This window comes from Theropithecus gelada, chromosome 10 (assembly GCF_003255815.1).
Source record: "Theropithecus gelada isolate Dixy chromosome 10, Tgel_1.0, whole genome shotgun sequence".
In the NCBI taxonomy this organism is placed as follows: domain Eukaryota; kingdom Metazoa; phylum Chordata; class Mammalia; order Primates; family Cercopithecidae; genus Theropithecus; species Theropithecus gelada.
The window spans coordinates 67779285-67791436 of record NC_037678.1 but is presented as its reverse complement, the minus strand read 5'-3'; the positions used below and the strand labels follow the sequence as shown (position 1 = coordinate 67791436).

The 12152-nt window shown below is 47.1% G+C and overlaps 1 protein-coding gene across 3 annotated transcripts in view; it reads left to right on the top strand.

Moving 5' to 3' along the window:
- ACSS2 (acyl-CoA synthetase short chain family member 2) overlaps positions 1–12152 on the top strand; it is a 50429-nt gene that overhangs the window by 34804 nt on the left and 3473 nt on the right. For 2 of the 3 annotated variants that reach the window (XM_025398602.1, XM_025398601.1), the window contains exons 3-14: positions 142–233; positions 433–536; positions 794–866; positions 1137–1212; positions 1364–1478; positions 7091–7228; positions 8185–8355; positions 8665–8798; positions 8990–9122; positions 9204–9260; positions 9447–9527; positions 11009–11117. In XM_025398602.1, coding sequence (XP_025254387.1) covers positions 142–233; positions 433–536; positions 794–866; positions 1137–1212; positions 1364–1478; positions 7091–7228; positions 8185–8355; positions 8665–8798; positions 8990–9122; positions 9204–9260; positions 9447–9527; positions 11009–11117 — 1283 coding nt within the window. Of the gene's footprint in view, positions 1–141; positions 234–432; positions 537–793; positions 867–1136; positions 1213–1363; positions 1479–2256; positions 2296–7090; positions 7229–8184; positions 8356–8664; positions 8799–8989; positions 9123–9203; positions 9261–9446; positions 9528–11008; positions 11118–12152 lie in introns of all 3 variants that reach the window. The other variant, XM_025398600.1, reaches the window with a different exon arrangement.

The window sequence follows — 12152 nt, the reverse complement described above, 5'->3', positions numbered from 1 at the left end:
GATTGATGGTGGGCAGATAGCTCACCCTCATGGAACAGTTCCAGGCCTTAGCGTCACTGGATGGATTTTATGACTATGCCTGTTTCTTGTTTGGGGAAGAAGTTATACCCCTAATCACTGGTTCTTTCTGGTATGTCTCAGGGAGGGCAATGAGCCAGGGGAGACCACTCAGATCACATACCATGAGCTTCTGGTCCAAGTGTGTCAGTTCAGCAATGTTCTCCGAAAACAGGGTGAGTGTGGGGGTGTGGGAAAGGGACTGGGGGGCTGGCCTTGGGGTATCTGAGGACTTATGGGGAAAGGGCAAGGGATGGAAAGATTTTGGTAACAGTGGAAGAGAACAGGTCAGCTGGGAGGGAGGCCAGCTGGATGGGAGGGAGCAAGTAGCAGCAAGAAGGGTTCATGGTTCATTTTCTGTGCTTTTACCTGCAGGCATTCAGAAGGGTGACCGAGTGGCTATCTACATGCCTATGATCCCAGAGCTTGTGGTGGCCATGCTGGCATGTGCCCGCATTGGGGCTTTGCACTCCATTGTGGTAGGAGTTTGGGCTGGTGAAAAGGGGCAGGCGTTGGGGGTGGGGCTCTGAAGAAGTAGGTTGGGCCTAGAAAATGGAGGGCCTTAAATAACAAACTAAGGAGCTTAGAAGGTTTGTGTCATAGGTCCATATCAGTTATTCAGTTTCTTCTAGGACCCTGGCTTAGAGATCCTGAAAGTTTCATGAGCAACCCCTTTCCTTATTCACTCAATCCCTGGGGCTTCCTTCTCTCCCTTAGACTTTCTTCCTTTCCCTAGTTTGCAGGCTTCTCTTCAGAGTCTCTATGTGAACGGATCCTGGATTCCAGCTGCAGTCTTCTCATCACTACAGGTGACTAATTCTCTCACCTCTTCTCCAGAATCCCCCATACCTCAAGCCTTGGTCTCCAATCAGCTCGTTGGTATTTGGGGCTACTCAGCATAGAGGGTAGAAACTGCCTGCCTTTCCTCTCCTGGTCCCACCTCAGCTGACCCTCTGTCAGCTCGAATCAGCTGGAAGAGCCAGAGTTAAGAGGCCCACTCAGGAAGGGCTCTGTGGACATTGTGCCCACTAGGCAGCATGGTGCTTACTAAGGCCTGGAATGTCTGTTGCTCCCCAAAGATGCCTTCTACAGGGGAGAAAAGCTTGTGAACCTGAAGGAGCTGGCTGACGAGGCCCTGCAGAAGTGTCAGGAGAAGTAAGTGTGTTTGGTTACTGTCTGAGTTGACTGAGCCTTGACCCAGTGCCAGGTTCCCTTTGTCCCCTCTACCCTAAATGGACATGGGCGGGTCTTGCCAAGTTCCCTTTGAGCCAACAAAGCTACCACTTTAGGCTTTTGTCTTCTACAGGGGTTTCCCAGTAAGATGCTGCATTGTGGTCAAGCACCTGGGGCGGGCAGACCTGGGCATGGGTGACTCCCCCAGCCAGTCCCCCCCAATTAAGAGGTCATGCCCGGATGTGCAGGTGAGTCTGGCACTGCTATGCCTTTCTCTAGGCTCAAATTTCTTCACTTTTCCTGCCTAGAAAGTTCCTGATGTCCTTCTTTGCCTGCTCATCAGTATACTGAGGATCCAGGAGCAATTCTAGGAATGCCTCCTCTAGCAGGGCTAGGTGGGAGCTAGAAGACTTTGACCTTGATTGTGGGTAGAGAGGCCCTTGTACCTTGAGAACAGCACAAGCGATTGTAAGGGAGACTCCTATGCTGGTTGGGGTATGCTTGTGGGCACAGGGGATCCTCAGGGCCTAGGTTTGTGTTAGAAATGTCTAACTTGAGTGACACTATATAGTCATCTCCATTACTGGGCTGTGATGTGGGGTGGGCTACCTTTGCGGCCTAAGGGATGCCCACCATGGAAGGACCAGAGTCCAGCCCTCACAATATGGCCCTTGTTAACTTTGGACCCCTGGGCTTCGGGTGGGAATGGTAGAAATGCCCAGTGATGGCCTCCAGGCTGAGGAGCATGAGGGATCAAAGTTCTGGGGTTGAATGAGAGTCTGTGACTTGAGGCTCCCTGAGGGGTCTTGGGGCTAGAGAGGCTATAGTCTAGTTTAGGGAATTTGGAAAGCCCAATCAGTGTTACGGGTTTTACATATATAGGGGCTGGAATCAGGATCAGGAAAATGGAAGCTGGGAGGACCAGTGAGAAAGGAGTTTGGGGTTTACAACACACTGACCCTTTCTTCCCACTCCCTGTGTACTTGGACCCTCCTCACTACCCTTTTCATCCTGGGCTCTTAACAGGGTAAGCTGAAAGAGAAATCCAAGCGTGTTCAGCCCCAGGTATCCATTTCTGCACTGCCGTGGGCACCGCTTCCCTGTGTGCTTGTCTGTGTGCTCATCTGCCCTTTGCCTGTTTGCCCCATTGAGGTGGCTGCCAGACCTAACCCCCTTCCCCTTGCCCCGGGCAGCTTGCCATGTAAGCCACTGAAGGGTGGTGAAATTAAATGTCTGTTACTGCCTCTGTGAATTGGTATAGAGCATGGCTCTTAGAGAGGTAACAGCAGAACCCATTTTATCCTGCTGCTCAGGACCTTTGTGGGAGAGGGGACAAGGTAACCTGTCAGAAAATATTTAGTGTGCAGGTAGCTGGAGCAGAGCCAAGAGAGACAGGAGGAGGAGTAGTTGGAGGAGGTTCAAACCCTGACTTTGGAAATTCACCATCAAGTTGGGGAGTTATACATGTATTATTAATACAAAGGAAAACCTAAGTTTTATACAGAACAGCAGAGAAGATTCCTAGATACATTTACATAGTACTTTGGGATTTACAAACTGCATATAACTTTGTAATGTGACTAAGTGCTAAACTGAACAAAAGTCACATTGTAGGTGGTTCTAAGAAGGGAGATCCATAAGGGGATGCTCAAAGCAGATTAGTATCGAGGAGAGAGTGGGCCTGAAGTCCAGAGACTAATTTTTAGCTGTATGACCTTGAGTAAGTCAATTCTCCCCTCTGGGATTCAGTTTCCTTGTCAGTAATAGAGAGATGATAACACGTGCTATGAAAGGAAACAGCTTCCCTTCCTAAAACAACACATAAAGCTCACTATTCCTCTGGGTTTTACCATCTTCACAGGGTGTCTTACTCTAAATCTGCTATGATTAACCTCTTAGGCCAATGGTAGATATAAGCCCCTTTTCTCTATTCTCATTAGCATGGTGAAGATAGATCTGATTCCTAGGGGATACTGCTTTCCTTTTAAAACTCAGGCAGGACCTACACCCTTTCTTTTGAAAGAGGTGACAAATTTAGTGGCTTAAATTGTAGTCTCTGGAGCCAGATTACTTGGGTTCAAATCCTGTTCTGCCACCTGCTACTGTGTACTTAAACTCTCTCGTTTGTTTCTCCATCCGTAAGATAAGGATAATAATTCTACCTATCTTATAGGGTTTTGTCAATATATGTAAGGTGTTTCGCACTTAGTAACTACTCAATAAATGTCAGCTGTTTTTTGCTTCCCCTTAATGCAACAGACAGATTGGCATTTCCAAAAGAGAGACCAGAAAAGAATAACAAACTCTTATAATTCTTAATACCAGAGACCTTCAGGCCAAAGGCTACTGGATTTTTGTTTCTTGGAGGTGAAAACAACCAGTTTCCAAAATACCAAAGAGCATAAAAATAGGCTTAAAAAGTCCAGGTTTGTTGGTCTGGGAACTGCAGTCAAAGCTGCAAAAATCTTTCTGACAATGGGCCCCATATTTAATTTTTTTTTTTTTTTTTTTTTTTTTTTTTGGAGACGGAGTCTCGCTCTGTCGCCTAGGCTAGAGTGCAGTGGCCGGATCTCAGCTCACTGCAAGCTCCGCCTCCCGGGTTTAAGCCATTCTCCTGCCTCAGCCTCCCAAGTAGCTGGGACTACAGGCGTCCGCCACCACACCCGGCTCAATTTTTGTGTTTTTAGTAGAGACGGGGTTTCACCGTGTTAGCCAGGATGGTCTCGATCTCCTGACCTCGTGATCCGCCCGTCTCGGCCTCCCAAAGTGCTGGGATTACAGGCTTGAGCCACCGCGCCCGGCCTATTTAAAAATTTTAAAATAATTTTCAAAAGAGCTGCAAAAATCCTGGCAGGGCTCCAAACCCCTTTATCCTTAAACAATCTTCCAGGGAGAGCCTGGTGGGGTTTGCAGGGACCCTCCTCAACCATATGGTCTATGAGCTCCCTCATATACCTCTCCCATACATGGCAGCTGCCCTCCTTGAGGCTATCCTGGTCCAAGGACAAAGGCCAACTCCTCAATTCTTATTTTAGAAAATTCAGACCATTTCCTGGTTCAGAGCCTGGGGCCTCATAGGCACACACCTAATTCACAACCAAAGTTTGCTCTACTAATTGAGTTCACTCTGCTTCCTGGTGCTAGTTATCAGTTCCACACCTGGAGTACTCTAACCCATCTACCTCTGTATACACACCCACCCACAAAAGAAATAATATTATAAGATTATAAGAGTGCCCTCATTGCAGAGCCACAGTTGTAACTATGCCTTGTCCTTACATGTACTTAGTGCCTGTTCTGCGACAGTTCACAGTGTTGTAGACCAGCACTATTTGTCCAAAGCAGTATTGATACTTCTGGTTGAATACTTTAGTGCCCCCATCTCAAGTGATCATTTGGCAGAAGAAAAAGTACCCATGTGACAGTGTATGTGTAGATGCATATGGATAGACAAAATCAGGCGTGTTCTTTTTTTTTTTTTTTGAGACGGAGTCTTGCTCAGTCACCCAGGCTGCAGTGCAGTGGCCGGATCTCAGCTCACTGCAAGCTCCGCCTCCCGGGTTCATGCCATTCTCCTGCCTCAGCCTCCCGAGTAGCTGGGACTACAGGTGCCCGCCACCTCACCCGGCTGGTTTTTTGTATTTTTTAGTAGAGACAGGGTTTCATCGTTTTAGCCAGGATGGTCTCAATCTCCCAACCTCGTGATCCGCCCGTCTCGGCCTCCCAAAGTGCTGGGATTACAGGCTTGAGCCACCGCGCCCGGCCAGGCGTGTTCTTATGTTTTCTAACTGTGGGCAGCTTTCTCTGTCTTCTTCCTTTTTCTAAGCTTGTTGTTTTTATGATGTTCAAAATCCAGAAATTTCAAATTCTCTACCATAAGGGGCAGGTGGTACAGAAAGAAGGGAGTGATTAGAGAGTCATTTTCTAATTTATCAAGCTATATATCTAACACTCCAGGGTTTTTTTTAACCAAATATGCACACAACAAATTAGCATATATCCTCACAATGGGAGAATGGCATTTATCTTACACCACCATGTCTACCTGCCAGCCAGGGCCATTGAACATACAAGAATCTAATAAATATGAAAGGACTTTGTGACAGCTAAAGCAAACCCCAAACAGTTCCCATCATCACACTCTTGAGTTATGTTGTTTTTTTTGTTGTTGTTTTTGTTTTTATTTTTGTTTTTTTGAGACGGAGTCTCACTCTGTTGCTCAGGCTAGAGTACAGTGGTGCGATCTCAGCTCACTGCAACCTCTGCCTCCTGGTTTCAAGTGATTCTCCTGCCTCACCCTCCTGAGTAGCTGAGATTACAGGCGCCCGCCACCACGCCTGGCTACTTTTTGTATTTTTAGTAGAGACCAGGTTTCACCATGTTGGCCAGGCCGGTCTTGAACTCCTGATCTCAGGTGATCTACCCACTTTGGGCTTCCAAAGTGCTGGGATTACAGCCATAAGCCACTGCGCCCAGCCTCACACTCTTAACTCCCAGTAGTCATTGAACTAACCTCTATCTCTCCTGACATTCATCAGTCTTCCTCATCCCACCCCAACCTCTACCCTTGGGGCAATCCAAGGCTTGATGTTTACTAGATAATACTTTTCTCTTTTAGTGTTTACCACATCCTGTGAGTCCATTAGGGCAAGAATGACTGTCCTCATTTTTAAAAGGAGAGACTTAAGGTAAAGTGACTTGCCCAAGGTCATATAGCTAGGAAGTGGCAGAACTGGTATTGAAGTTCACTGAAGACTTTGGACAAATTCAAGGGATCTAACTTCATTCAGCAGATGGTAGATTCAAAATTGGTGTTCAAAGAGGTGATATAGACAGAAAAGTAAAACAGTTTCAAAGGAGAATTTAGAGAAGTTTCTGGATGACAGATCCAGAAGTAATTATCAAAGGCATAGGGGACATCCTTCTACTGAGAGAAGTCTACCTTGGTCCTTCTCCACCAACTTGAAGCAAAGCTTCCTGCTGAATGGAACCTGTCCCCTCAAGCCAAAGTCTCTATGGGAAACCCTATTGGTACCAGTGGTGTAAACGCGGGAGCAGAGCTAGGGTAGGAAACCCATAGATGTGGATTGGGTCTGGACATGCAGGGAAAAGTGCTTGGACCAAGATCTGTTGATTTATTTTACTGCTAACAGGGTCAGGTGCCCACCTCACCTGTAGGCTCTGACTAATTTTGCATTTCTGAATTGTGTGGTGTCCGCATCCCTGCTAATGAGCCTAGTCCCATAAGTACATATGTATGTATGTAGACCTGTGTGTGCATAGTCATTTGTCCAACAAAAATTGACTGAGTGCCAGGCACTTTGCTAGGTGTTGGGAGATACGGCAGGGGTCGGGAGAAAAGATGTTTCACCTTCTTCATAGATGTCACTATCTAGATGGGAAGACAGTAATCAAGTAAACAACTAAATAAAATAACAGGAAATATGTACTGTGTGGGAAAGAAACATGGTGTTGGGATCAATAATAATAGCAAGGTTGGAGGTGGGAATCTATCAGATACTGTTCAGATAAAGCCTTTCCAAGAAGCTGACTTCTTGGAAAGAAGAAAGCTGAGAATTGAAGGATGGGAAGGGACCAGCCAAGTGTTCCTCCTTGGCCTGAGGCCAGGTGAGAGGAGTTCTGGGGTAGAGATCGGGGTAGGATGGCAGGGTGGTTGGAGTACTCAGTAAGCTTAGGTTCTGCTCCTGTTCTTTCTGTTCCATTCCACCCTTGAAGGGCCTTCTCTCCCTTCCTGTACTCCTACCTTCCCGTCCCACCTCATTCCCTCCAGAGGCAACATATGGGTGTATCTTGTCCCCATCTTGAGCTGTTCACAGTTCTTCCCTGCCCATCTCTGCAGATCTCATGGAACCAAGGGATTGACTTGTGGTGGCATGAGCTCATGCAAGAGGCAGGGGATGAGTGTGAGCCCGAGTGGTGTGATGCCGAGGATCCACTCTTCATCCTGTACACCAGTGGCTCCACAGGCAAACCCAAGGCAAGTGTGTGTGTGTGTGTGTGTGTGTGTGTGTGTGTGTGTGTATTATGTAGGGGTAAGAAGTAAGTTTCTGAGGAAACAAGTAATGAAATTATTTTTTTCCAACAACCCTGAGTTTTAGAAATGTAACATTGTCTTTTCTAAATCAAGTGAAGACATAAATCCTCCATCTATAGGTGGTGAGGCCCAGGGTGAGACAATTCAGGTGGAGGGTTTCATACAGCTGACATGGATATTCTTTCCCTATGCGCACATGGTTTGGTTGAAGGAGATCTATTCTGTTAACTCAAGGCCAAGGGTGGGCACAGAGATCCCTCTCGGGCTTCTAAGACCATAACTCTTAGAGTTCAATTCCTTCCACATGGCACACTATTAACATGCAGTTCTCTGCCAGCACACACTGTGGGAACCAGAAACACTTAAGAAAACTCTGTTTCTTCCATTAACTTGAAAGCTATGTCACTCTACCTTCTGCCCACCCTACTCCTAAATTATCTCCTTATGCTTTGGAATATCCCTCAATGAGCCTTTAGAAACACAGTTTTGGCCTCTCCTTCATAGAAATGGGGGTAGGGATGGAATAAACAAAGGGAATTATCTTTTTTTCCCACTCACTCTGATGGTGTGCAATTGAGTGTGTGGGCACATATACACAACAGAGGGACTATTAGTTATGAGTGTTCATGTGTGTGAGTGATGTGGGTGGCTCTGAAATACCATCTGAGGGTGCAGGTGTGAATGATGGACTGATAGACATCGTGTCATCAGGAGTGTGATCAAGGAGATGAGATGGGAGCATGGAGAAAAGGAGATGGAAGAGAGATGGATGCTGTGAAAAGGGTACTGGCAGGGCTGAAATCCCTGAGCAGGATCTTCCTCCAGCTCTGCCCAGCCTCCATTTGGTGGTCAGTAGGGGTAGGCATGAAGCCCTAACCTGTTCCCCATTCTTCCCACAGGGTGTGGTTCACACAGTTGGGGGCTACATGCTCTATGTAGCCACAACCTTCAAGTATGTGTTTGACTTCCATGCGGAGGATGTGTTCTGGTGCACGGCAGACATTGGTTGGATCACTGGCCATTCCTATGTCACCTATGGGCCACTGGCCAATGGTGCCACCAGTGTTTTGGTGAGAAGGGAGCTGGGACCCATGGCCACCTGGCCTAGCTGGGGGATGGACAAGATGATCCTGGGTGACTACCTCCCAAGGCTTCTTGGTCTAGAGGGAGGGGGACTTATACAACCATCTGTTTCCTGGAGAAAGAGAAGTCCTGAGGGGGTTGCGTATCCTGACTAGGATGGTATCTTGGCTTGTCTGGTAAGGGAGTGAAGCTATGGTTGGTCAGAAAGGGCAAAATACTGAACATGAGGGAGTGGTAGGGGGATGAATAAAAGGACTATTAGGAAAGACTGGGAATGACCAGCCTTCATGGGTCAGTTTGAGGGGATTCCCACATATCCGGACGTGAACCGCCTGTGGAGCATTGTGGACAAATACAAGGTGACCAAGTTCTACACAGCACCCACAGCCATCCGTCTGCTCATGAAGTTTGGAGATGAGCCTGTCACCAAGTGAGACCCCTTCCCAGTTGCTGCCCCATGGGTATCCCTCAGAGCTGGGTGCTAGCCTTTGTACAGTCTCTTCCTTTCCATTGTCCCAACTCTCTGACCTGGAATAAGAGGACGGGGCAAGAGAAAAGCCTGGATATGTATGTCCTCCAGTAGTACTCAGAGCCTTCCTCTCTCCCATTCCCCTGTCCCAGGCATAGCCGGGCATCCTTGCAGGTGTTAGGCACAGTGGGTGAACCCATCAACCCTGAGGCCTGGCTGTGGTACCACCAGGTGGTAGGTGCCCAGCGCTGCCCCATCGTGGACACCTTCTGGCAAACAGAGACAGTGAGTGAAGGGTTCAGAAGGCTGGGTCCCAGGGCCAATGTGGGAGGATTGACTCAAATTTCTCATCTCTGAATTCCCCAGGGTGGCCACATGTTGACTCCCCTTCCTGGTGCCACACCCATGAAACCTGGTTCTGCTGTGAGTGATGCTCCCCTGGCTGGTCTTGGGCTAGGCAGGGATGGTGTCTTGGGGCATTTGGCCTAGGTAGATAGTGGAGAACTGGACTGATAATGTGTGAAGAATTTGGGGTTCTGGGGCTTCTTGGGAGTTGGGTCAGAGTTGCCTCATTCCTCTTCTTGGGTTCTGTCTCCTGTTTGCTTCTAGACTTTCCCATTCTTTGGTGTAGCTCCTGCAATCCTGAATGAGTCTGGGGAAGAGTTGGAAGGTGAAGCTGAAGGTTATCTGGTGAGGCCCTGGCCCTTGGGAGTCTTTAAGGAGAGGGAGAAAGGGTCTGCCAAGGGTATTTTGCTTTAGAGTTAATAACCTAATCTCTCCTGGAGCTGCTTAGGACTGAAGTTTCATGACTGGAGGTTTGCTCACTGAGAGACCCTGGAGGGGACCCTGGATACTTTGCCTGCATCTCTTCCTTTTGGGCCATAAGTCTCCTAAGGGCCTTTTCAGAGTCGCTCAGATTCCTGATGGTACCTTTTTGGGTCTGGAAGACTTAGTCCCATCTTCTTTTGACAAATATTCTAGAGAAAGGAGGCTTTATAACATAGTGGAAAATCATGTAGGATCTGGAGTCACCCTGCCTGGGTTCAAATCCTAGCTCTGCCTCTTCTGTGACCTCAGATAAGTTACTTAACCCCTCTGAATCTAAATTTTCTAATTTGTAAAATAGGGTTTAAATGGTGCCTCTGGCTGGGCGCGGATGGCTCACACCTCTAATTCCAGCACTTTGGGAGGCTGAGGCGCGCGGATCACCTGAGGCTAGGAGTGGAAGACCAGCCTGGCCAACATGGTGAAACCCCGTCTTTACTAAAAATGCAAAAAGTAGCTGGGCCTGGTGATGGATGCCTGTAATCTCAGCTACATGGGAGGCTGAGACAGGAGAATCACTTTAACCAGGGAGGTGGAGGTTGTATTGAGCCGAAATTGTGCCATTGCATTCCATCCTGGGCAGCAAGAGCAAAATTCCATCTCAAAAAAAATAGTGCCTTTGTCTTCTATGGCTGCTTGCTTGATTGAGTTAGATAATCCACGTGAAGGGGTTAGTGGAGAAACTAACAATTAGTACTTGATAAACATTAGCTGTTGTGATTATTGTATTCATACTTGTAAGAGCCTCACCTGTCCCTTCAAAACCCCCCCCCCCCCATTTCACTTTCCCAAGAGCAAGTTAGTAACAGGGGCAGGGTTTACATCCAGGCCTTCTGACTCAGCCTAGAATTCCATCCATTCCATCAATCTGCTGCCAAAGAATGCTACTGATTGGGCAATAATTATTTACTTGGTATGTGGGCACCACTTTTTTTAAATGACTGTTTTCATTTGTATCAAACTGGACTTGCTTTCCTCAAGGATTGCCCAAAAGGAAACACAAATTTACTAAACACTTATCAATAATAGTACACTGTGCTAGGCAATTTCCACATACTATTAATTTAATCCTCACAATAACTTTGGAAGACAGAAAGTATTTTCTCTGATTTACAGATGAGGATTCTGAAGCTCAGAGGGGTAAAGTTAGTTCTGTGAGGTCACCTAGCTAGTAAGTGGTAAAGCTGGGATTCCAAGCCAGGATCATCTATCTCCAAAGCCTGTATTTTCTCCTACTTCTCAGGAATGGCATTCAGGACACTTTCCCCCACGTTTAGAAAAGCTGTAATTATCTTCCAGTGAGACAGCATAGCAAATGTGATCACTGTCCCTTCTTTACTCCCCAGGTGTTCAAGCAGCCCTGGCCAGGGATCATGCGCACAGTCTATGGGAACCACGAACGCTTTGAGACAACCTACTTTAAGAAGTTCCCTGGATACTATGTTACAGGAGATGGTGAGCCTTAGCTATCCCCTTCTTGTACCTCCCACTAAGACATGTACCTTCCACTTCCATTTTCAGGAAGAGTTGGTGTGTTGCTATAAAAGAATACCTGAGACTGGGTGATTTATGAAGAAAAGAGGTTTATTTTGGATCATCATTCTTCAGGCTGTAAAGGAAGCATGGTGCTGGCATCTGCTTCTGGTGAGGCCTCAGGTAGCTTCCAATCACGGCAGAAAGCGAAGGGAGAGCCAGTGTTTGACATGGCAAGAGAGGAAGCAAGGGAGAGAGGGAGGAGATGCCAGCCTCTTTTAAACAACCAGATCTTACATGAACTCATAGAGTGAGAACTCACTCATTACTGCAAGTGCAGCACCAAGTCATTCATGAGGGATCTGCTCCCCTGCCGCCCTGCCTTGACCAAAACACCTCCCACCAGGCCCCACCTCCAACACTGGGGATCATATTTCAACATGAGATTTGGAAGGGACAAACATCCAAACTATATCAGTTGGTTAGGGGTAAAGAAAATCAGAGACGAATGTGTCCTACATGTCAGTATCTGGTATCTAGGCAGAGCTGCAAAGACTGTAATGGCAGGAATGAGTATAGCAGGAGGGGTCTCAGGATGTTGCCATCTGAACTTTGATGTATGAGGAAAGATGGACAATGTATGCTCCTGTGTTGAAAGAGATGGGGCATGTGGCAGTGCATGATTATTATGTCATGTTTGTCTTCATGGTTGGAGTCTGTGTTTGTCCATCTATCCATCTACCAATCCATTCATCCATAAGATCTGAGCACTGTGATCCTGTGCCTAGGCACTGATCTAAGCACAGGTGATATTATAATGAATAATGTAGTCAAAGTCTCTTTCCTCATGGGGATTCTAGTAAGGGGAGACAGACAAACCCAGCAACCTTAAATAAGCTTATCTTAGATAGAGATAAGTGCTATTAAGAAAAATAAACAGGGTAGCATGATAATGAGTGTGTGCAGGGATAGCTACTGTACACGCGATCGTCGGAGAAGAGTTCTCTGAAGTGACAT